This window comes from Histoplasma capsulatum, genomic scaffold (genome assembly GCF_000149585.1).
Source record: "Histoplasma capsulatum NAm1 scaffold_9 genomic scaffold, whole genome shotgun sequence".
Taxonomy (NCBI): domain Eukaryota; kingdom Fungi; phylum Ascomycota; class Eurotiomycetes; order Onygenales; family Ajellomycetaceae; genus Histoplasma; species Histoplasma mississippiense.
Window position 1 is genome coordinate 456,973 of NW_001813974.1, and position 22,794 is coordinate 479,766.

Consider the following 22,794-nt stretch of genomic DNA (forward strand, 5'->3'; position numbering starts at 1 on the left):
TAATGTACACAGAGAGGAGAAAACCAGAATCCAGGTGGCAACTCTTGAGAAGACTCAGCTCATAGCAAAGGATTTCTCTGAGCTGCGCATCCACTTTCTGGCCCGACGTATGGCCATTCATGGTGGGGCTATAGTGTGGTTCCCTGAGGGGACCGCCGCTGCCGTGCCTGGAAGGCTTTATAGTGAGCAGAGAGGGATACCTCTCTCAGTTGATCAGAAAGCTGTCTGTGCTTCTAACCAGAAGAAAGACAGACAAGATAAATAATGAAGGAGAGAGCACTGAAGAAGGTTGTGACAGGAAAAGAGCAGAGAATGACAGAGAGAGCAAAGAAAAGAAGGAAGAAGAAGCATTTGAGCCGATAGAGACAAGGGCAAACGAGAGGAAAACAAAGCAGAGCACGCGTAGATACAATGCCGGCAGTCAAAACCATATCAGCTGAGTCAGACACGTAGACTGTACTGATTACACCACAGCTAATTGAGACAGATGAGCCTAGTTGTGCTATCTGTACTGTCTGCATAGACTGTGATGTCCCTGGCAGTTGCACTAGCTACCGTGGGTGTACTCAGCAGGCCGGCCTCGTGGAACTGCTGCGGGGGTTGTCAGATGGTTTGCAGCCAGCCGGCTGCGTTACCTTGTGCAGTACCGTGTGTAGAACTGCGTGCAGTCCAGCAGTTCTACAAAGTCTGTAGGGGTCAGAGACCCTAGATAGGCAACAGCTGTCGCCCGGTTGTGTGGCCGTGCTGCTGGCCTCTTGGGCCAGTGAAGAAAGTGCCTCTGTGAGTGTCGACAGAGCACCAAATGTTCTGGGCTCTTGTTGTGTCCACAGACACAGGTGAGCCTCGCATCTGCATGCTGGAAACGCCTGTGGTACCAGGAGAAGTCCCCATGAGAGGAGCGGAGTGCGAGCCAGCGGTGAAGGGCATGCCGTGGCATGGTGAGCTCCGGAGGGGCCTTCACTTGGTATTCCACAGTCGGCCTGCTGAAACTCCAGCCCCGGTACCAGTCAGAGAGCCTGCCACAGGCTCCACTCCACCACTTTCGCCTTGCCTCTTGGCTGAGCTGCTTGGCCACTGTGCGGACCCCACTGACTGTGGGTGTGGCCTCGAGACCATAGGCTGGGGCTGCAGTGGATGAGACTGCCCGCTTAGCCAAGCGGTCTGCTTCCTCATTGCCCTCTATCCCCATATGCCCAGGAGCCCATTTCAGGCCGACATTGTGCTGTCTGAGGAGCTCATGGCAGCGGTTGTAGGCCCAGTTTGAGGAGGCTGCTGCACTGCCCAGAATGCCCCAGATGACTGAGGTGTTGTCGAGGCAGAGCCAGATCTGAGGGTTGCTGCTGTCCTCTGTGACACAAGGTAGGAGCTTCACAGCGCACTCTAATGCCCGGCAGGCACCAACTGCCTCAGCGTCGAACACATGTGACATAGGGCTCAGCGCAGCTGAGAAGCTGGCCAGCTGTTTATTTCCCTGATAGACTATGAAGCCATAGCCCACCTGCCTGCTGTTGTCAAGGCTCCGTTCTGATCCATCTGAGAAAACATATAGATCTGTTGAGGGTTGACTTCTCCACCATTTCTTGAATGCCTGAGCAGCACTCTTTTTGTCTACACCCTCTGTGGGGTCTGTCCCGCATCCCTCTGAGTAGTGTGGGATGGCAAGTGTGGGTCTATTGACTGCAGGTAGCAGCGCCCCCAACCGCTGGATCTTGGTCTTTGAGCGCTGCCGGGTTCCAGCCCCTCTTCCTCGTGTGATCATTGGAGGTGCTATCCGTGAAGCCAGTGGGTGCTTCTCATCCACCACCTGAAGCCTTGTCGCGAATCGCATTTTGGCCTCCTCCAGAGCTACCATTGCTGATGGGAGCCCAGCATCCCGGTATAGGGTAGCGATGGGCGTTGTACGGAAAACTGGGAGGACCCCTCTGGCTGCCATAGTAAGCACCTTCTCAACTGTCCCCCCATGCCATCCCAGGCGGGAGCTAACCTCCCCACTCCTGCCCGTGTGCCTTGCTGGCTGCGTGCGGCCGCCGTACCAGGCCTCTGTGCCATAGAGCAGTGAGGGAACCACGCAGGTGGTGACCGCCTTCCGCAGAGCGTCTGCTGGGGGCCCGTCTCTGGTCTTTCCCAGACTCCGGATGTGCTGGGCCACGGCCCTTGCCTTCTTTGCCCGGGTGGAGACATGTGGTCTCCAGGTGAGCCTTCTGTCGAAGTGTACACCCAGCCAGCGAAGTGCTGGCTCCTGTCCAGCTGGGGCAGTAACAGGGTGAACAGTGAGGTCCTCAGACACAACTACTGCTGGTGCCTCATTGTGTCGCTTTCTTGTAAGATGGATCATCTCAAGTTTCTCTGGTGCGAAGGCCACCTTGTTTATCTCCCCCCACATCAGAATACTCTGTATATCCTGTCTGAGAAGGGTGGCATTGTTGTCAAGTGAGTGGGTCGCCCGCCAGATGTTCAGATCATCCGCATAGCCAAAGCGCAACTCCGAGTTTTGCCACAGCAGCTCTGCCAGGTACAGAAGGAACAGTTTTGGTGACAAAGGAGACCCCTGTGGTGTGCTACATTGCATCTGATGTGCTGCTGTGGTGGTCCCCTCCAGCCGGACCTGAGCTCTGCGTTCAGTGAGGAAACTGTCAATGAGCTGCAGCAGCTCGCGTAGCCACCCCTACTACGCCATCCGCTAAAGCAGCCGCCTGCGCAGCACAGCATCAAAGGCACCCTGCACATCCATTGTGACCATGGACACTTCTTTGTTTTGTGCGAAGGCTGCCTCCACCTCATGAGTGAAAGCAGCTACCAGGTCCATTGCAGATCGTCTGGGCAGCGCCCCCCCATGCTGTGGGCTGACTATGCCGTGAATGAGTGCCGTGTACGCCAGTCGCCTTGCAATGATGCGTTCCAGCCCTTTGGAGATTACTGAAAGCAGGGCAATGGGCCTCCAGGAGCGGACTGAGCTTCTATCTCTCTTACCCACCTTGGGTATCATTGCCACCTCTGCCAGTTTCCAGGCTCGTGGGAAGTGGCAGAGCCGGAGGCAGCAGTTGTATAGCTGCCCATGCCGCTCCAGTGCTCATCATCCAGTGGGTCATACTCCAGATCATCAGCTGAGTTGTATCGCTTCAGAATTGCTTGTTGAAGTGCCTCAGCTTTGGCGGCTGTCTCTTCTATGACCTGATCCCCAATCACCAGAGGGGGTGCTCTGAGGTTGGGTTCCAGCTTATGCCATGCCACCACCCGGTACAGGTCTCTACCATCTCTGGCCTCATTGATCACCTGCCTCCAGTATGCACGCTTGGCCTTGCGCACTGCATCCTTGAACTGGTGCTTCGCGGCCTCTGTCTGGTGAGTAGTGAGCTCTCGGTGCGCTCTTCGGCAGTCTGCTGTCCACCAGGGGGCTGTGGTCCGCCCTTGTTGAGCTGGCTTACTGACTGCCTGAGCTGCAGCCAGAAGACTCTGAGTGAAGTGCTGGGCCAGATCATCAAGCTGTGCCACATTTCCAACCCCCTCTGGGCAAGGCATGTCCACCATGAGACCTCTGACAAGATCTGCAAAGGGCTCCAGCTGAGAGTCTGTGATCTTGATCCGAGCATCACTCAGCTGTGTTTGAGGTGTTGTTGGCAGCATAGTGATCATAGACTGGTGATCTGAGCCGCAGTGTAGATCTTGACGCACTGTAGTGGAAGCAAAGGCCACATTGGAGAAGGTGAGATCAATCACATGACCTGCTGCATGAGTCGGAACCCCTATCTCTCCCACAAAGTCCATCCCATGTTCACTGGCCCATTGGACAAGCTCCCCGCCCCGGTGCAGATTCACTGCCCCTGGTTCAAAGGCATCATGCCGTACGTTGATATCCCCACCTATCAGACAGCGGGCTGGTGGGCTCAGATTGGTCAGATAGTCCATGACTGCGTCTGTCCCAGGCTGTCTGTACACATTGAGAATGTGGCAGCCATTTACACTGACCCATAGCAGATCCCTGCTTTGCACAGACCGGTGTTGCTGTGCCCTTGTCTTTGAGCCCTTGCGTACATATGTCATGACCCGGGGCCTCTCCTCCTCTCGCTGCTCCGGGTTAGTGTCATCCCAGCGGTCTATCCCCTCGTCCGTAGGTTTGTGCAAAATTAGCGTGGTTTCATTAGTGTATATTATACGAGATCTCATTGAATAATCAGTGTATTTTTGAGTATTCATTGGTATTAGTGTAATATATAAACCCTAATTAAGGATCCGCGTAAATAGATATTAGGATACTATGAAATTCCGCCCAACATTGAGTTTTCAAACATAAAAGGGTATTTTGACACTCTGAACAGCCAGAATTTGATCTCCCTATCTTTTTATATTTCTGCTGGCCAATCTTTCGTTTATATTGACACCAGGCACAAACACACTGCTTTGGAAGAGGAATCCATTGATGATTTAGATTAGAATTTGATCATTTCCTTGGTAGATTATCATGAATTCTAGGTGTGAATTCAAAGAGTTCCTGGTAAAGCTTCTCATGAAAGCTTATATGAGAAGGAAGATCCTTCACTGGAATCCCCTGCTGCTTCATATATAAATATTGAAGCCGGTATGCATTAATAGCTGCGGAATCAATAAGCCAGTAGAGAATAGAAAGCCAGGTGTGATAGGTGACTCTATGACTAGTATATGCTGCCTGGTATTGATTTGCTAGGTCTACCCCATTCATATGATGGTTATAATCATCTATAATCAATGGGATTTTAAGCTTCTTTTGTGGTTGATCTTCAAAGACTTTTCTAACAATATTGGCATTGGTTGAGAGTTCCCCTGGGCATTTATGAGTACATTCAATAACTGCGTCCAATGAATGAATCGTAGTTAGTGCCAATACCATATTATTATCTTGCCAAGCAAGACAGAGAACATTCTCTTTTTCAATGGCATGCAGGGTATTCCAGGGTATGGAATTTGAATGCTCTCGAAGCTCACCTTGTACTGCTGGAACCTGGTTTGGATGAGTGGTTCCACATGCTCCATACCTCTGTTGATGTAGTTCTTTGAATAAAGGAACTGATGTAAAGTAGTTATCCATATAAATTGAATAGAATATGACCAGCTGTGAGATAGAGATTTCATTAGGCGTGGCATTCGGTGTAGCATTCAGGGGGGTGATATTCGGGTTGATATTAGGGCCAATATTATGGGTGATATTAGGGTCGATATTAGGGGTGGCATTCAGCATGGTATTCAGCGTATTCAGCGTGGATACCATAGGAAGCCGCTTCACCAGATTCACCACCATAGATCCGGTTTTTGTTAACATAGGGAATTGAAACATAGGCATTATACCCTGCCGGCGGCTAGACCAGGAAAAAGACCATAAATAGCCATGTTCTGCTAGGCCAAATATCTTATATCCTCAAGGAATTGGTTTATTAGACATCTTGTATGTATGTTGACTCTGTCCAAAGCATTTAACCATAATCTCATCAATGGAAATCTTAGAGCCAGGGGTATAGTATTTTCAGCATGTCATATGAAACTTAGTAGCTAATGGCTCTACCTTATACCACCAATCCTTATTTTTGGCCTCCGGGCGGCGGGCCTCATGAGGGTTAGATATATGGATATATCGTTTAATCTGTTTGAAACGTGTATGGGTCATATAGGATTGAATGGAATGAATAGAGCCTTGTTTCAGATCATTCCACCAGTATAGATCAGTTTGATGGGATTTATGAACTTTCATATAGAGAAGAATGCCTATAAAGACCTTTATCTCCACTGGATTGATATTTTTCCATGAACATTGCTGAATAGAAGGCTTTGAGAATATAAATATTTCAGAAATCTCTATATCTATATCTTGAGCTTTCTCATTCTTCTCCATTTCTGAAAGCTCTGAAGCTTCATCATCAGTATCTCTAGGATCTCTCTTTAATTTTGCATAGAGATTAGTAGAATTACTGATATTTTGAAAGCATTTCTCAAAGAAGAATAAGGTAAACAGGGTGTATGGACTGCTAATATTGATATTTGCAGAAATATTGAGAATTGGATCTCATGAGGTAGGCAGTATTGGGTGGAATTTCACTGATTCTAGAGGTGGAAGTTCTGCAATAACCTCCTCAACAGGCCGTTTTCATTTTCTTGATGTTTTTGTATGAACTAGAGAATGAATTAGTTAGCTATGTCATTTGAATTGATTAATATAAGGAACTCACCATTGGATTTAGTAGGTTTCTCAGTGGATTCCACGTTCGCAGGTTTGGGGGGTTCCATATTCGCGGGTAGGGGGATAGGTGGGTGAATATATGAGAATCAGGCAGGCAGGCAGACAGGCAGGGCTTCAAACGCGTTGAATTCCATACACATTCTTAAGATTTACATGGGATCTTCAATCAGTGGATCTAAATGACCAATTATCATTCATATAAAATTATATAGGATTCTATTGGTTATGCCCAGGGCGCCGGTGCAGAATTCCATACACTAATTGAAACCACGCTAATTTTGCACAAACCTACGGACGAGGGGATAGGCGCAAAGCACTCATACGCTGGGTGGTTAGAAGTCTTGGTGCCAGGGTGTGTGTATGGCTCCTGTATACAGACCACTTCACAGCCCTGCTCGAAAGCAAGCTGCAGAGCTGCTGTGTGACAGGGGGCTGCCCTGGCCGTATTTGCCCAGAAGACCTGCAGGGGGCGATTTTCCTGCTGGTTGTTCCTGCGGCGCCAGCCGCGTCGCTGGTGTTGGTGTCCTAGCATGAGGAGTCACTTGGTGAGCTGCTGCCGAAGTCCACCTGCGGGATGAGGTTGAAGACCTCCAAACCTGCCATCTGCATGCTGGAGTCAGACTGTTCTTTAGCTGCTTGGCTGTGCTGCCGCACTGCTGTGCGAGCTGAGCGTCGCCTGGTGCGGGCCATCTGCCAGGTGGCACCCTCCTCACTGATGGAACTCTGAGTCGCCGCCCGCTTGCGGGGTGCTAGCCCAGCGGGCTGCGTTGACTGGGTTGACTGAGCAGTTGGTGTAGGCACCACCACTGCGACCATTGGTGCTGGCTGTGCTGGCGGCGGTTGCCGCTCCTGAGCATCCCTGTGGCACCTGTCGCCAAGGCGGCGAACAGCTGCTAGCTCTTTTTGAGTTAGGCGCCTGAGGGTGCCATTCACGCGCCTGGGTACGGCAGGGCAGTGCTGATGCCCAGCTGGGTAGGGTTGGCAGCAGTTGGCACATCTTGGCGCTCTCTTGCACTCCGCGCCTGTTGGCCCCTCATGCTGGCTTGTGGGCTCACTGCAGTTGGAGCATCTTGCCAGTCGCGCACACTTTGGTGGGTGGCAGAACCCCTGGCATCCTGGGTTATGTCTCACTGTCAAAGGCCGTTTCTCAATCAGCCTGGCCCTCTCACTGGCATTGAAGAGTGAGAAGCCTTTTACCGGGGCAAGGAAGGAGACAATCCATGTAATCTTCCCTGTCTTGGGGTTCACCCCATGACGCGAGGGTCGACAGCTCACTGGCTTTACCTTTGCCTGAGCCAGAACCTCTCCCTCAATCATCTTGTCTGTGGGGATTCTTGCCCCTTCCCAGTCCTGGACAAATTCTGGGACCCCTGGGACAGCATAATTATACCACCGCTCTGGTAGCCGGATCTCCGTGGCGCCAAGGACTTCACAGAGAGTAGCCACTGCCTTCTCAGTGGTCAGAGCGTCGCGTATGCCTCTGTCGCTTGGTGTGATCGCCCAACCTGTCCTGGTGGGCTCCACCTTCGGCACATTGGCCACATCCCCCACCCCCTGAATGTTTGCAGCGATTGCCTGCCGCACAGCATATGGCTGTAGCCGGGCGACCCGTTTCTCTGGCTGGAGGGTGACGAGGACTCGTGGGTCCTCCTGCTGTTTTGTGCCCCCTGTGGGGCCCCCTGGCTGACTGGCGCTTTTGGGCTGCAGGCTAGCTCCACTAACCCTGCCTGCCGAGGAAGCCGCAGTCTTGGCAGGGGCAACCCCAGGGAGGGCAGAGTTTTTCCCCCTCTGAGCAACACCCGCCCAGGTAGTCGGCTCCCTCGCAGCTGTCTTTGCTGCATTTGGCTGCGGATGAGTATCCGGGGCAGCACCCCCTCTCAGAATTGATGCTGCACTCAGATCTGCTGTCACATACTTGACAAACCTCTCACAGAAGATTCGGGCAAAGTTCTGACTGACTGGCTGCTTCTCCTCCTCAACCCAGCTGTCCAGAGTCTTCGCCAATCTGATGAGAGCCTTCTGCTGCAGGTTCTGTTGCTGCTGAGCCTCCTCAAACTGCTTCTGCAGCCGAGAGGTGGCCGTGGGGATGCTGTCGCTGGCTCCTTTAAGGACTGGGGGAGGCATTGTGACAGTCTTCCTCTGCCTCTTGCCAGCCTTTCCAGCGACAAAATTGGCCGGTGACTCCGGCTCCAGTGGCCTGGTGTAGGCCGTTTCGATGTCCTTGGGCGGACAGGAGGGCGTTGAGGGCTCCATGACCACTCAACCTGTGCAGTACACACACGTAGAGAGATCGCAGAGGGCGTGCGATGATATTGAACGGGTTGGAGGGTTAAAATTATACGAAAAACAGTTGGAAAAGTGGAAAATTCAAATGTACCCCTACGTTCGTGGGTAGTTGTAAGGATGACATCAACTGTTGATGAAAGCTTGAATTCAGATTTGATTTCTCATTCAGAATGAAGTAAATTGATCATATTTTATATAATTACAATCTGAAATGATTTCCCTCATGCAGTTATGAATAAAATTCATTGAATAAAAGATTCTTTCTTTGTAAGATTGAGTTTTCAGTTCTTTAATGGAGTATCAACACATGTGGTACAATCATGTATATGATGAGTTAGAGTAGAGTGTGGAACACCATAGAGCTTTGCTGCAGCTCATACATTTGAAACTTGATTATTATCAAATGCTTAAATAATTAAAAGAAGTCTTCCTTCTTGAAAGAAAGCTTGATGACTTTGCATTGTTGATATTTTAATTGTTATGTTTAATAGCACAGTGAGATGATGAAAAGTGGCCGACTCACTTGTGTGGCCGACTCGCTTGTGGATTACGTTAGCTAACTACTGACTTAACTTGAATAGATTTAAATTCACCACTTTTCCAACTACATAGTACTTACACTGTTGAACTCTAATAAAGTGGATTTTGAAGCCAGCTTGGCATTCTTGGCAAGTTATACAGAGTTATACACAGATTCTACTGAACAGCAGGTCTTTTTCAGCCAGATTAGCGCGTACAGAGCTGTATAAGTCCATATAGCTGGCACTGTCTTATACAGCCCTGGACGGGGTCACCCAACAGGCCCTTTCCCACAAAATCTGCTGTAAGCGCCGCCCGCAGGGTTTTGCGCGTTGCGGGGGGGGGCCCCCAAATCCCAAATCCCAAATCCCAAATCCTTAGCATCTGCTGCGCCATCCGGTCCAGATCCGGCCGGCCCGTACCGTACGCAGCCAATTATTATGTTCGCTATTTGGGTGTAGCTCGACCACAAAATCATTGTACTGAAATCTAGAGTTAGGTGACAATTTAGAATCCCCTGTTACGAGTAACTATATATTTTTTAAAAATTTTATTTGCCTTTCGTAGAGAATTTTTATTATACATGTGTAAAAAACACGAATGCTAGCACTAATTGTGGCCACATATCCCACAAGTTGACTGACCCCTTTGGGTTGGGTCCCACTGCAACGATATTTTTGTGAAGAATATAAAGTGTTTATAAAAGCATAATTTCACAGATTGAAGATCACAATGAAGCAACATAACATTCAATTCATGAATTGTTAATTTGCTATAATACAGATGAGATTGAATTTCAAGAGAATCAAGAATATATGCAGAGCAACGTAGCAAAGTCATTACACCTTTTAAAGAGATAAATACAATTCTATTCTTATTCTTTTTCATAGTTATTGATTATTGTAATAGTGTATATATGTAATGCTGTAACGGGCCATACCGCCTGCGCAGTTTGTACAGTACGATCCATTCTAACAGTGCTACCAACAGACTTGGCACTATCCTAATTACAGATTACGAATTGATTAAGGAAAGGAAGAGAAAAGAGATCAGAAGGAAAGGTCGTACGAAGGGGGTTCTTGTAGAGAAGGGATTTGGGACGGAAGAATATCAGGGGTCGCACCATCGTGGAGCGCAGAGCGCAAGAACGTTGGGGTTTATACGGAGGAATCGTCAGGGACTTCCCACGCAAGTGTGGAGCGGAATCGCGAGGAGAGGAGCGTTTCGTAGGTGGGCGTGGGCAATGTGAGGGGTTGGTTGCGTAAGCCAGTTAACTACTAACGGGTGCTAACCCGTCACAGTGAGATCTTCAATCAACTTCTTACAGCTCATCAACATTAAAATAAAAAAAGATTATGAAAACAAATTAATATAGAAGAAATGATGGCTGTCAAGAATGTCAGAGAATAGATTGCAGTATGTAAGACAGAAGATAGTGATACACAAAAATCAATGAATTGAATTCAATTAAGAGCTTGCAGCAGCTGCACAGACCTCAGATGTGATGGCAGCTCAACAACAAGGAATTGCAAGATATTGAGGATGTAAGATAATGAATGAGCTTTTTAACTATAGATAGACACCGTTATTGAAACTATTCCCACATTGGCAGTACAAAATAGATTGGAAAATATCATTGCTGTGGGACTCCAATTAGTACTAGTATTCTCTCAGGGTTCTCATATTTGAAGTTAACTAGAGGTACAGGTACAAAACAGCCCATTCATCATTTATTTACAATGTGCAGCCCGTAGCCCAGCAATACAATACATACAATACTGATATACTGATAAATTATAAAATTACTACTATCCGAAAATCAGAAATCAGTAAATTGCATAGCATAGCATAAAGCACTTTCACACCATGGGAATGTTGAGCTATCAATAGGGGGGGGTTGGCCATCCATCCTTGATTTTATATAAATATTGGGGGAGGGGCGGTTTGATCCAACATTAAATTAAAAGTGGGCACTTTTTCAAGTTTGGCCTCCGGTCAGCTGCTGGCCAGAGATCAGAGTTGGAAATTTAAAACCGAACTTCTTCATCATCATCTGTAGAGTGTAGAGAAGCTCCGTCTCCGTGATTCATTGAGAGAAACCAGCTGACGAAAATTACAAAGAAGGGTGGCAACGAGGGAGGCAGAGGAGGGGAACTGGAATCGCAATCTGAAGAGAAGAGTCGGGGGAAAAAGAAAAAGAAAAAGAATTAAAATTAAAAGTAGGAAATTTGTGGTGCGGGGACAGAAAGTTTGAAACCCACAGCCCAGAATGACAAACGGAAATAACGCTCAAGCAAACTCCTCGTCCGCTCCCCTCCTATTCCATCTCACCCTTGAGCTCCGAAGCAGGCCTCGTGTCATCACCATCAACACTACCATCACTTCCCTCACAACCACCACAACCACCACCACCACCAATAATATTATTAATGACACCTTCATCTCCTCTCTTTTCCTCACTCCCAGTCCCACTCCCAGTCTCACTAACGATGCCCCTCCTGCTCCCGACCTGAATCACCCGCCCCACCTTTCCCAACTCCTCCGCAACGCCGTGGATCTCTGCAATCTTGCCCAAAACCGCCTCGCACCCGCGCTGCATCCCCATCTCCTCGAGCTGAAACGGCGGGATGAATTTCAAACTCGATTTCCACAGCACGTTGAACAGCGCCGTGAGCTCTGTCGCGCGCTCTTTCAGCGTTGAGGAGACTTGCGCGGCCGTCTTTGCTACGACGGCGGCTGTTACTGTGGACGTGGATGTTGGCGTGTTTGTGGCAGGAAATGAAGATGAGGTGGGATCAGCTAGGTTCTGGAGCAGGAATAACGACGACGACAAGGCTGATGATGACGACGACGGTGGTGACGGTGGTGACTGGGGTGGTAGTGATGGTGGTGGTAGGGGCGGCGGTGGTTGGCCCTGGCCCTGGCCCTGGCCCTGACCCTCGTGCATCTCGCCGTCGCCTTCCGCTTTCCCCGTCCTACCTGTCATAGGAACGGCGGCGGCAGCAGCAGCAGCAGCGGCAGCCTCCTGCATCACTACTCTCCTCTTCATTTCCTCCATCTCCGCCTCCATCTCCGCCATGCGACTCCGCATCTCAGCGATGACCCGCAGGTGGTCGCGGTCACGCAAGGTGAGAGCATCAGCGCGCTCGCGCTCGGCAGGACATGCTTTGGCGAGCTGGTAGATGTACGTCCAGTCGGACAGGTTGAGGCGGTCGAAACGGATTTTGGAGCCGAATTCGTTGGCAGGGTTTCCGGCGGCGGTGAATGCTGGTCCTAGTGCCGGTGCCGGTGCCGGTGCCGGTCCTGTTGCTGGTGCTGGGACTGGGGCCGCTGCATTCGGGTGCATACGCGTTGAGAAGCTGGAGAGGACGGGGATGGTGGTGGAGCCAGTAAGAGAAGTGGATGGGGTAATTGCTGCAGACGATGAGACAGGTTTGCGGCCGCGGGGTAGGTGTGGGATTTCTGTATATGTAGATGGCGTTGGAGGGTGGGATGACGTGCTGGTGCGCAGGCGTTTGGTTGCGCGTGCACCTGGGCCGGTCATTGGAGAAGAGGTGGTGGGTCTCAGGCTTCTGCGGGTCGATGTGGTTGAGGCGGTTTTTGACTTTTGTTTGGGTGTGGGATTGCTGGTCAAAGGTTTCTGGGATGGATAGATGAGCACGGATATAGGCGTATATGGTGGGGATTCGACAACTTACAGCGACATTATTGCCCGCTAAGGTATTGTCAGGATGGTACATAATATCACCGCCCTCACTTTCGGTACCAGAATCCTCTGGTTCGGTTTCTCCATAGAACTTGTCAAGCGGACGTCCCACCTTGCGGCTCCGAGGCTGCATGTTGCTTGGAAGATGCCCTGGGGAGATATTTGGCTAGGTCTAGTTGTTAGCTCCCAGCATCTACCCCGTTATGCTAGTAGAGATATTATTATATTTTCAGAAAGAATAAAAAAATAATTACCAGTGCATTTTTAGCCGCAAGCTTTCTCGCTTCCTATGTAGCAATTAGTAAAAGAGTGCTATGTACGGGCTGCATCTGGCATGCGTAGATAAAATTAAATGGGGGATGCGGGAATTGAAAATATTTCATGAGGGAATATATCATATGTTCACTTACATAGAACTTAAATCTCACTTGCGTATGATAATTGGGGTAGAATTTCTGTACCAAAAAACAAAGTTAGAAAACGTAATGAATATTCGGCAACGAAAAACAACAACAACAACAAGAAGAAGAAGAAGAAGAAGAAGAGGAGGAGGAGGAGGAGGAGGAGGCGGAGGAGGAGGAGGAAGAGGAGGAAGAAGAGAAAACAAAAATACAAGGAAACAATTTGCAAATAATCATGAGAAAAATAACTAAGCGGAATGTGTTCTAAGGCGCACATCCTGAAATTCATCCCAGTTTAGCTTCGAGTTCTGCACACGAATCATGTAGAGCCTGGCCAGACGTTCAGGCGGCCATTCGTCCCTTTTATGGTATGGGGTCGTAACTTGCTGGGGTGCTTGCTGAATGTCAGTGATGTTCTCGTTTGCGGGAGAGCCGAGCAGGGAGGGCTGCTGTCCGCCGCCCGGGGATCGTAGGTTCGGCATGATGCCAGAAGGTTGAAGGAATGGGCTGTCTTAAAGCATATATCTATCTCTATATATGAATATATAACCATGAAGGATTTGATAGTCTTAAGAGGTGAGGCGGGGATGGATGAACCCGCTAATACATGAAGGAAGTTTTGAAATGGGCAAGGGAGTTGGTTTGAGAGGTATATTACTTTTCTTTTTTCGTTCGGAAACAAATATTGTTGATGTTATTCTGAAGTGGGTCTGAGTGTCACTTCACTGCCACTACATCTGTGAAAGATGAAGAGTGACTAGAGGAAAGAGTAACAGGGATACCTCTCAGATTGTGGGGTGGTCCCTCAGAGCGGGTGATGGGGCTGAGGGCGAGGATGAGGATGAGGATGAGGATGAAGATGTTGAGAGGATGAGAACGAGAGATGTTGATGCGCTGCCGAGAAATAGAGCAGCGGGCTAGCGTAAGCGGCTCAGGTGGCTGGGCCTGAAGTCGGTGCGCAGAGAGACACACACGGTGCTAGTGCTGGTGCTGCTGCTGCTTCTCAAGAACCTCAGAACCTGGTTGAACATGAAAAATATTGCACTGCTCCACTTCTCTCGCCACTCGATTGGTTTTATTGCAAGACAATCCGAAGGAATCATTAGTTACCGGTTCCGAGTCAGGGCCACAGTTCTGGAGTCATTTGCACATCCTTGTTGCACATGAAAGGCAATTGAACGGGATTCAAGCAAGCGCTTCGGCTGAAATCAGAGTGGACAGGTGAAGGCGGTTCATTGAATGGGAGTTTTCAATGCCAGTCGTAATAAGGGTGATTGATTGTGCTCCTACTAATAAAAAAAACGCCGGTAATTGGCAACCACCCGCTCTGCGTCCAAGGAGTTGGAACGGTTCAAGCAACCACATTGTCTCCAGGTATTAGATTTAACTTTAACTTTCGGCTATGATATGTTTGTTTTCAGTTCTTTGACTCTATCAACAAATGGCCACAGTATGGATCGGAGTGCTAGGAGGCTGTGACTGCTCCTCCTCAATATGGATATATGAGACTGCTGCTTGATTTTTATTTTTTGAATTGATTTATTTCCATTTATCAATAAGTATACTAGTAACCTTTGAAACTGATATCATTTTTATCTAGTCAAAACCACTAGTTATGATCATAATTATTATAATTCCTTCTATTCAGAAAATCAATCACAGTTGAAATATATATATAAGCTTTTAAATACGATTCAATCAAAGCTTTGTATTTTATGGCTGTATATTAAATGATCAAAAGATGACTATGGTATATACTAGTTATAGGTAGCCAACTCAACTAAAAGCTCATGTACTGTACAATAATAGTAACGGCTGTGATTGGAATCCGTACTCTATATATAGTTAAACGCCTTAGGGGATCATCCCGAGGTTTTGGAGGCCATTACAGCATGGCAATTCACCTCCCCTGCTCCCAACTGATTGGAGTACACCTTTAAAACCTTGGCGTATTGTCATATAGTTTTGACGCTAACAGCAGCCTTAACTGGACTTTAGTAGGACCCTTACTGCCAGCATATCAAACCCATGGAGTCAGGCTTAATTAGATCTCCAAGGGTCTTACAACCATACCATTAAAGAGCAGTCTGATCACCTAGTTGGCCGCTAAATTTAAGAGCCAGTATATCTAGAAACTATTTAATTAGATCTAATTGATAATAAAATTAATTCAGTAGTCAAGTTTCAAAGGGAATTGATAATTATATCCGTCAAAAAATGCACTACTACTTTTGTAAAAATAGTTAACAGTAATATATAGCTTATGCACACAAAGTAAGTAGTGCTCTGATACACGCTTCATAGTCAAAAAACCACCTTGTCTTATACTATTGTTATAAAGCTGCGATATAATTCTAAGATCTATTGACTAAAAAAGAAAAAGTAAGGTTATGATTAGCTTATTTGAAAAATTAATTAGAGAAATCCTAACTTCTCAACTTATATATGAATTATAATTGAGATATGCACATTATTAAGTGAAGTGATTATTGAAATTAAACTTAATAGTAAGGAAAAATACATATTTAAGTATATTTATTCTTTTGAAAATTAAGAGGTTTATTTTTCAAATTATAATCAACTTTTTTTATTTTTTCATCGTTATTTAGTTATTTTATTCGGAAGTCATAGTACTCTTAACTTTAAATCCGTTTGTTATTCAACTAAAATGTATATACTCTGTTTGAATAGCTTCAGCTCTCTATTTAAATTACTTATACACTTATCTTCAGAATTTAATTTACAAGTATAAATTCAATTTGCTAATCTCAGAGCCTTGATGGTAATTGCAATGATTTAATAACCTTAGACATTCTCTGAGAGATATAAATATATATTAAAGAACAAACTTCAATCATAGTTAACAATTATTATAGTAGCTATATAATTTTTCATTAAGTATACTAAGTTACTAGGAAGAATAGATCTTTTAATTTAATCTCTTTAATCGTAAAAGCACTATACATATCACTTCTGTAATAGATCGCGGCAGGCTTCGCAAGCAAACTATGCTTGTGCAGTATATATACTACTTGAGTAGTGATTTGCCTTTGAAGGGATGAAATGATGAAATATATCAAATCTACACCTGTATATAACGATGTGACGGTTCGCCAGCGGCTGAAAATGGCCGTTTTCACAGCTGCTTTTGACCTTTTGCCAACCGCTCAAACTTAGGGTTAAATATCTGTGATAATTAACTCTATTCACAATGAGGCTTTGAATGTCTATAAAGTTGTATTACTGTGAATAGTGTTCATGAAGAAGCTTGACAAAGCTTAGCATTGCAATATTGTAAATAATGTTCACAAGAGATCTGAATATCTATAAATATAACTTCAAAATTACATATCTTTAGATATTGAAATGAGTTATCAACAAATCTACAATCATTCACTGTATTTAAATACATCAAATAATAATCTAGATCTGTAAAGTATTCTCTAACAATAAATATTGCAGATGATTGAATTACAATGATGATTTGTTAAAATGAATATATTCATATTTATCATCTTTTTTACATTCACATCTTATAAAATGTTTCTGAAAGAGAAACTCTTAATTCTTGACAAATATACAGAGAATCTAGCACTCTATATCATATAAAAATTGAAAATAAGCATTAAATTAGATATCAACAGCCAGGTGATAGACTCATCATCAAATTAAATGTGATATATTCATAGCAAATTGAATAGCAATGCATTAATAAAATTTCAACTTTAAATGAATCATTGCTTGAATAATCAGTGTATATCAAAGTTTGTTTTTCAACAATTCAATTCTCTCTTTCTCAATTTTACACTTCAAATCAAGGTATTAAATTGATTAAATGAAATTCATTAGAAGAACACTTCATTAATGATTTATTTATTTGAATTTAATTGAAAATTTTTAGAAGCAGATAAGTAGAACTGAGATGATGTTAGTAAAATCAATATATTACTTAAAAATTTGAACAATCAACTATATAATTAAAGTGTAGAATGTTTGAAATTTTTAATTTATAATGAATATTGAATTGATTTTCATTTACTGAACAATGATCTGTCTCAATTCCACATATTTTACAATTATAAAAAATTACAATAAATGAATATGTACATTTTAAATTATTCTACAACATCTTTCATTTCTGAATCAGAACTGATAAACTAAGTCTTTTATATGAATGCAGAATATTCAAAAATCTTCAATATTTTAAATAAAATTTATTACTGATTGAATCATCAGAGAAATCTGCATACACTGTGATAAATCAAGCTACTTTACAAATCAATGTTTAAATGCAGTTGTTTTGAATAAATCTTTTATATATGTGAACACTGTGTCATTTGTGGATAAGCAAGAGCAGAGAAAAGAAGAGCTCTCATTTTAAAATATCAATAAAAGCTGAAGAAATAAGAAATTAGTTGAAAATTTGAGTAGAAGATGCAAGCAGACACAATTATAATCTTTATCATTATAAATAATTTAATAAATATATAAACTATGATAGACAACAGTTTTCTTCACTACATTTTTATAAACATTCAACTGATAAAAAAGTATAAGCTTCAGTATATTTCTTTCTTTAAATCATATAAACTTAATGAATTTAATAATTTCAGAGGATTTGCCTTCTACAATATGATAAGATTTAATATCAATGTAAAAGAATATGAGAAAAAGGATGTGTATATATATAAAGTATAAAATCTTAAATACAATCTAATACTCAGTCTGTCATAACTCACAAAATTTAGAATCTTGTTGAATGCGTATAATTATTATTTTATTTTCTCAGAAGATGGTTGCATCTATAAAAAAGATGTTAATAAAATCATCAACCTCATTCAAATATCAATGAAAGTGTTCAAGTTATTAACACATCAAATGTATAAGAAGAAAGATGTTCAGATGTTTGCTGTCAGTATGATAAATATTAAAAAAATGTTAAAGAAGTTAGAATTTAAGAATTTTAAAAAGCTCTGTAAAGAATTCTCTGAATTGTATAAAGATTATATAAATATATTTGATGAAAAAGCAGGTGAAAAACTCTCTTCACACTGAGAATATAATATAAATCATACAATTGAATTCATTAAAAAAAATGATAAGAATCTGCAACTGCTTTGAGATCTTCTCTACAGTATATTATATGATGAATTTCTTATTTTATAAAAAACACTCAATGAATTACTGAATAAAATATTCATTTATATTAACAACTTATTCACTGCAACATCTGTACTATTTGTAAAGAAATTCGGAGAAGACTTACAATTCTGTATTGATTATCAAGAATTTAATAAAATTATATTAAAAAAATGATATTCTCTTCCACTCATCAATAAAACACTTGAATAAATAGTAAAAGCAAAATGAGTTACAAAACTTGACATCTTCACAATATTCTATAAGATAAAAATTAATGAAGATGATGAATGACTGACTGTCTTCTGCATATACTACGAATTATATGAATGAACAATAACCCTCTTTAAATTGATGAATGTTTTGAATATATTTCAAAAATATATTAACTGAGCTTTATGAGATTTATTCAATGAAATCACTTCAATGTACTTGAACAATATCTTGATCTTCACTGATGAATCACTCATATATCATTGTAAATATGTACAACAAGTACTTGATCATCTATATAAAGCAGAAGTATAAGTGAATATTGACAAATGCAATTTTAAAATTAAATTTACAATATATTTGGAATTCATCATTGAAGCTGAAAAAAGCATATGCATGGATTTCAAGAAAATGGAAGCAATTCTCAATTGAAAGATACTGATCTTAGTAAAAAGAATTAGAAGCTTTTTAGAATTCATCAACTTCTATTGAAGATTTATCAAGAACTTTTCAGATATCATATAATTATTGACAAATTTAATTTAAAAGAACACTGTATTTCAATGAATTGACAAAATAGACAATGCTTTCAAAAAGCTAAAGTATATATTTACAAACATTTTAATATTGCAATCATTTAATTTGAATAAACATACAATTTTTAAAACAGACTTTTCTGATTATATGATTGAAGAAACATTGATGCAATATGATAATAAAGATGTTTTATAACTTTATATATTTATTTTAAAAAATATATCTCTCATTAAATGTAACTACAAGATCCACAAGAGGAAACTCTTAATTATCATACAATGTCTAGAGAAATGAAAGTCAGAGCTCATGAATGTTGTGAAGTTCAAAATCATCATTGATTATAAAAATTTAGAATACTTCATAATCATTTATAAGCTTATTGAAAAGTATATATATTGACCATTGTTTTTTAGCTGTTTCTTATTTATAATTTATTACTGATCAGAGACAGAGAATGCTATTGCAAATGTTTTATTTTGTCAAGAACAAAATATATCATCTGATGATTTAGATGACAGATGAAAATATCAAAAGCATCAATTAATTGATTTTATGATTATAAGAAATCCCACATAATTAAATGAACTCTATGTGTATATTAATCAATTCCAAGTTAAAAATTCCTCATTTGAAGAACAATGAAAAAAAGCAGTAAAAATAAATAAGATCTGACAACAGACTGCTGAAGCTATATAAAATAAGACATCACAATTATTCTTAAATATATACTCAAAAATGAATATCTCAGCATATTCAGTTGACAATAATGACTGTTTACATTTCAAAATAGACAATGAGCCTCTGATTCAGAACTTTTATAAATATGAATCATACATGAAATTCATGACTCATCAATGATTAAGCATTCAAAGTATGAGATCATATACAGCATCATCATTCAAAAATTCTATTAGTTAAATATATTAAAAAACATACATTGATTCATACACAATTGTGATTGCTGCAGCTTAATGACAGCATGATATGAGTATTGAAAAGAAATGTTGAAATCACTACTCATCTTTAAATGAATATAATGAAATATAACTATCAACTTTACATTTTCTTTAATTGAAAATGAAGATTCTATAAACATTCTAATCATTGTCAATCATCTCAGTAAAGATGTGATACTACAACTGTGTAACAAGATGAATGCTGTATGTATGTATGTATATATAAATTTAACATCTCAGAGAAGTCGCGGGCAACGCTTGTGCTTCAGAAGCCCGCGTGGCGCAGTTGATAAGATCAGAGGCCAAGCTTAATGAGGCAGTGCTGACAGAGATGCTGCTTGGCAGTGATGAGGGTGGTGGCCGCTGGAAGCCGATCTCATTAGTGCCAAGCATCTCCCCTGTCATTAGTGCTAAGCTTAGCAAGATCCGATGATTACAGAGGGTCGAGTATAGGGTGTTTATATCTGCTAGCATCTGCCAAGGCTCCCGGCACTTAGGGGGCCACCTCAACAACAGGGAATGGTTTTAAAAACCATTCCAATTGATTGCCTCATCACAGAGATAGTAGCAAACCAAACAGGACACCCTGATAAGCACCCTATCTCCAAGGCCTACTAGTGGTCATCTAACACTATTAGTGGGTAAAACATTAGGTGGGGTAAGCCTATGGTTAGTCCCTTACACGGGGCAGGCCATGACGGCTGGTTGGTAGGCCAAGGGGGCAATGGGCTGAGATCGGCAACTGAAAGCCCTAGGCTATGGTGATGCCTAGAGTGGGCGGTGGTGCTTAACTAGGACCCTTAGCTGGAAAAGCCAGAACTAGTTAAAGTGGTCTGAGAGGACGGACGCAGTGGTCGGTTGGTTATAGAGGTTATAATATGTAACTAACTTAAGATGCATCCTGCGTGGAATAGCCCCGAAGTCTCATATTCAGATCAAAGTTGCAAGTGCTGAAAAAATCTTAAACAGTATTTTAATACTTTCAAATACTGAGAGAGGCTTGTCTTTTCAAGCAATGAGACAATTATATATTGCTTGTATAATCTCTGTTTCAGACTTTGTAGTTCAAGTATGGTGGAAAAATCAAAAGAGTTTTATAGAGAGGTTTCAAAAGCTTCAAAATTCAGCTTTAAGAAAAATATTGAGAATATTTAAAATCTTTTCAATTAAAGCCATTAAGATTGAAGCCTCTTTATCACCATTATAAATGAGATTTGATAAAATTTGTATGAATTATGCTTTCAGAATTATGAAGTTATATTTCAATCATTCAATTAGAAAAAGAGTTTTAAATTTTTTTTTAAATGAATCAACTGAAGTAGATCTGAATTAAGAGTCTTATTTTAATTGAAATGAAATAAATTCATCTGATAATTCAACATCTGTGTAAAAAAAGAAGATACCATCTCAATTATTTAGAATTTACTTTATGATTAAAAACAGTTTCTCTAGTTTAAATGTGGATTATTATTATTATTATTCTTCCGTTATACTCGTATACAAGCAGTGCTTATGACGAGTCCTTATATAATATTAAATACAGATAAAAGTTGGTTATACAGAAGAAATGCTTAGTGTTGAATGATATCAAAAATATAACAAATACATAGAAAAATTAATGAAAGACAGAATTTGATATTTATGATATAAATTTTCAATTCAAAAATAATAAGCTAAATCAAATAGTAGATTAATCTGAAGATATGTACTTGACAAATTTACATATCTTTATTTTAGAAGCTGAGAAGTTGACTCTGAATGTAATGTTGTCCTCTTGTAAATTTTAAACCTACGCGCTTTGAGTCCCCACACCAAGGCGCTACCTGGTGGCCGCATTACCCATTCGGCCACCGGGGCTTTTAAATGTGGAGAAAGTGGTCTTTAAAAATCTCTTTCCTTGAAAGAAAGATCTTGTTAGTCTTATTGATTTAAATATTAATCAATTTTCAAAAGATGTTCAGACTGAACAACATCTAAATCTTCTAAAATAAATGAGAAACAAAGCAATTCTTATATACATTGATGACTCAAAATATGAAAAAACAGACAATCTTGAAGCTGGAATATATTCAGAAAATGATAAAAACTATATTATTGATTCTTAACAAATTGAAAAAGAGTCAGAAGTTTTTAATACTGAATTATTTGCAATTTTAAAAGCTTTCAAATTGATTGAGATGAAGATTGAACAATGGAAAACATTTGAGCATATTTGAATATTCTCTGATAATCAAACTGAGCTTAAAAGACTTCAAAGTAATAAAATCAGCAGTGGACAGTCAATGTTAGAACTGATTTTGAAAAATCTTCAAAATATTTAAAGAAAAATCTCATTCAATTGTTCTATTCATCTTCACTGAGTGCCTGCTCACATGAGTATATATGGCAATAAAATGGCTGATAAAGTTGCAAAAAAAGCAACTGAATTGGAAGTCTGCTTTCAAAGAATTGTCATATGAGCTTTTATTAAGAAAAAAATAAAAGAATCATGTTTGCAAAAATGGCAAGATATCTGGTTTTTATAAAAAAAAGAGTGTATATTATTCCAGGTTTGAAACTAAGCCAAAATGGAAAGCTTGTTCAATAAAATGTAAAAAGAAACTTTTTACTACAACAATGCAGCTAAAGCTTAAACATGGTTATTTTAAATTATATTTAATAAAGATTAGAAATGATTTAAATGATTTATATGATTTTTTATCAATTATATGAAAATTCAGAGCATCTTCTTTTACTTTGTATAAAGCATACAGAGTTAAGATTGAGATTGAGAGAGAAGTTTAAATTAAAATAGTTAAATTTAAAACATTTATTCAACATAAAAACTGGAAT

The 22,794-nt window shown here is 41.6% G+C and overlaps 5 protein-coding genes across 5 annotated transcripts; 1 reads left to right on the plus strand and 4 right to left on the minus strand.

Moving 5' to 3' along the window:
* Positions 1–631: 631 nt before the first annotated feature.
* HCAG_07612 (conserved hypothetical protein) lies at positions 632–3,906 on the minus strand (the record flags this gene model as incomplete). Its single annotated transcript, XM_001537253.1, has 2 exons — positions 632–2,630; positions 2,993–3,906. 2 exons carry the CDS (start codon positions 3,904–3,906, stop codon positions 632–634), a joined length of 2,913 nt encoding a protein of 970 aa, XP_001537303.1.
* A 532-nt stretch (positions 3,907–4,438) lies between these two features.
* On the minus strand, positions 4,439–5,580 carry HCAG_07613 (predicted protein; the record flags this gene model as incomplete). The annotated part of the gene is made up of 3 exons (XM_001537254.1): positions 4,439–4,824; positions 4,960–5,330; positions 5,534–5,580. 3 exons carry the CDS (start codon positions 5,578–5,580, stop codon positions 4,439–4,441), a joined length of 804 nt encoding a protein of 267 aa, XP_001537304.1.
* Positions 5,581–6,098: 518 nt separating this feature from the next.
* Positions 6,099–8,458, minus strand: HCAG_07614 (predicted protein; the record flags this gene model as incomplete). The annotated part of the gene is made up of 5 exons (XM_001537255.1): positions 6,099–6,138; positions 6,359–6,380; positions 6,494–6,696; positions 6,919–7,064; positions 7,337–8,458. 5 exons carry the CDS (start codon positions 8,456–8,458, stop codon positions 6,099–6,101), a joined length of 1,533 nt encoding a protein of 510 aa, XP_001537305.1.
* Positions 8,459–11,327: 2,869 nt separating this feature from the next.
* HCAG_07615 (predicted protein) lies at positions 11,328–13,599 on the minus strand (the record flags this gene model as incomplete). Its single annotated transcript, XM_001537256.1, has 5 exons — positions 11,328–12,650; positions 12,709–12,882; positions 12,971–13,003; positions 13,127–13,171; positions 13,393–13,599. The coding sequence occupies 5 exons, from the start codon at positions 13,597–13,599 to the stop codon at positions 11,328–11,330; spliced, it is 1,782 nt and encodes a 593-aa protein (XP_001537306.1).
* Positions 13,600–14,558: 959 nt separating this feature from the next.
* Positions 14,559–15,566, plus strand: HCAG_07616 (predicted protein; the record flags this gene model as incomplete). Its single annotated transcript, XM_001537257.1, has 6 exons — positions 14,559–14,567; positions 14,885–14,909; positions 14,963–15,045; positions 15,361–15,391; positions 15,495–15,499; positions 15,537–15,566. The coding sequence occupies 6 exons, from the start codon at positions 14,559–14,561 to the stop codon at positions 15,564–15,566; spliced, it is 183 nt and encodes a 60-aa protein (XP_001537307.1).
* Between the last annotated feature and the right edge of the window lie 7,228 nt (positions 15,567–22,794).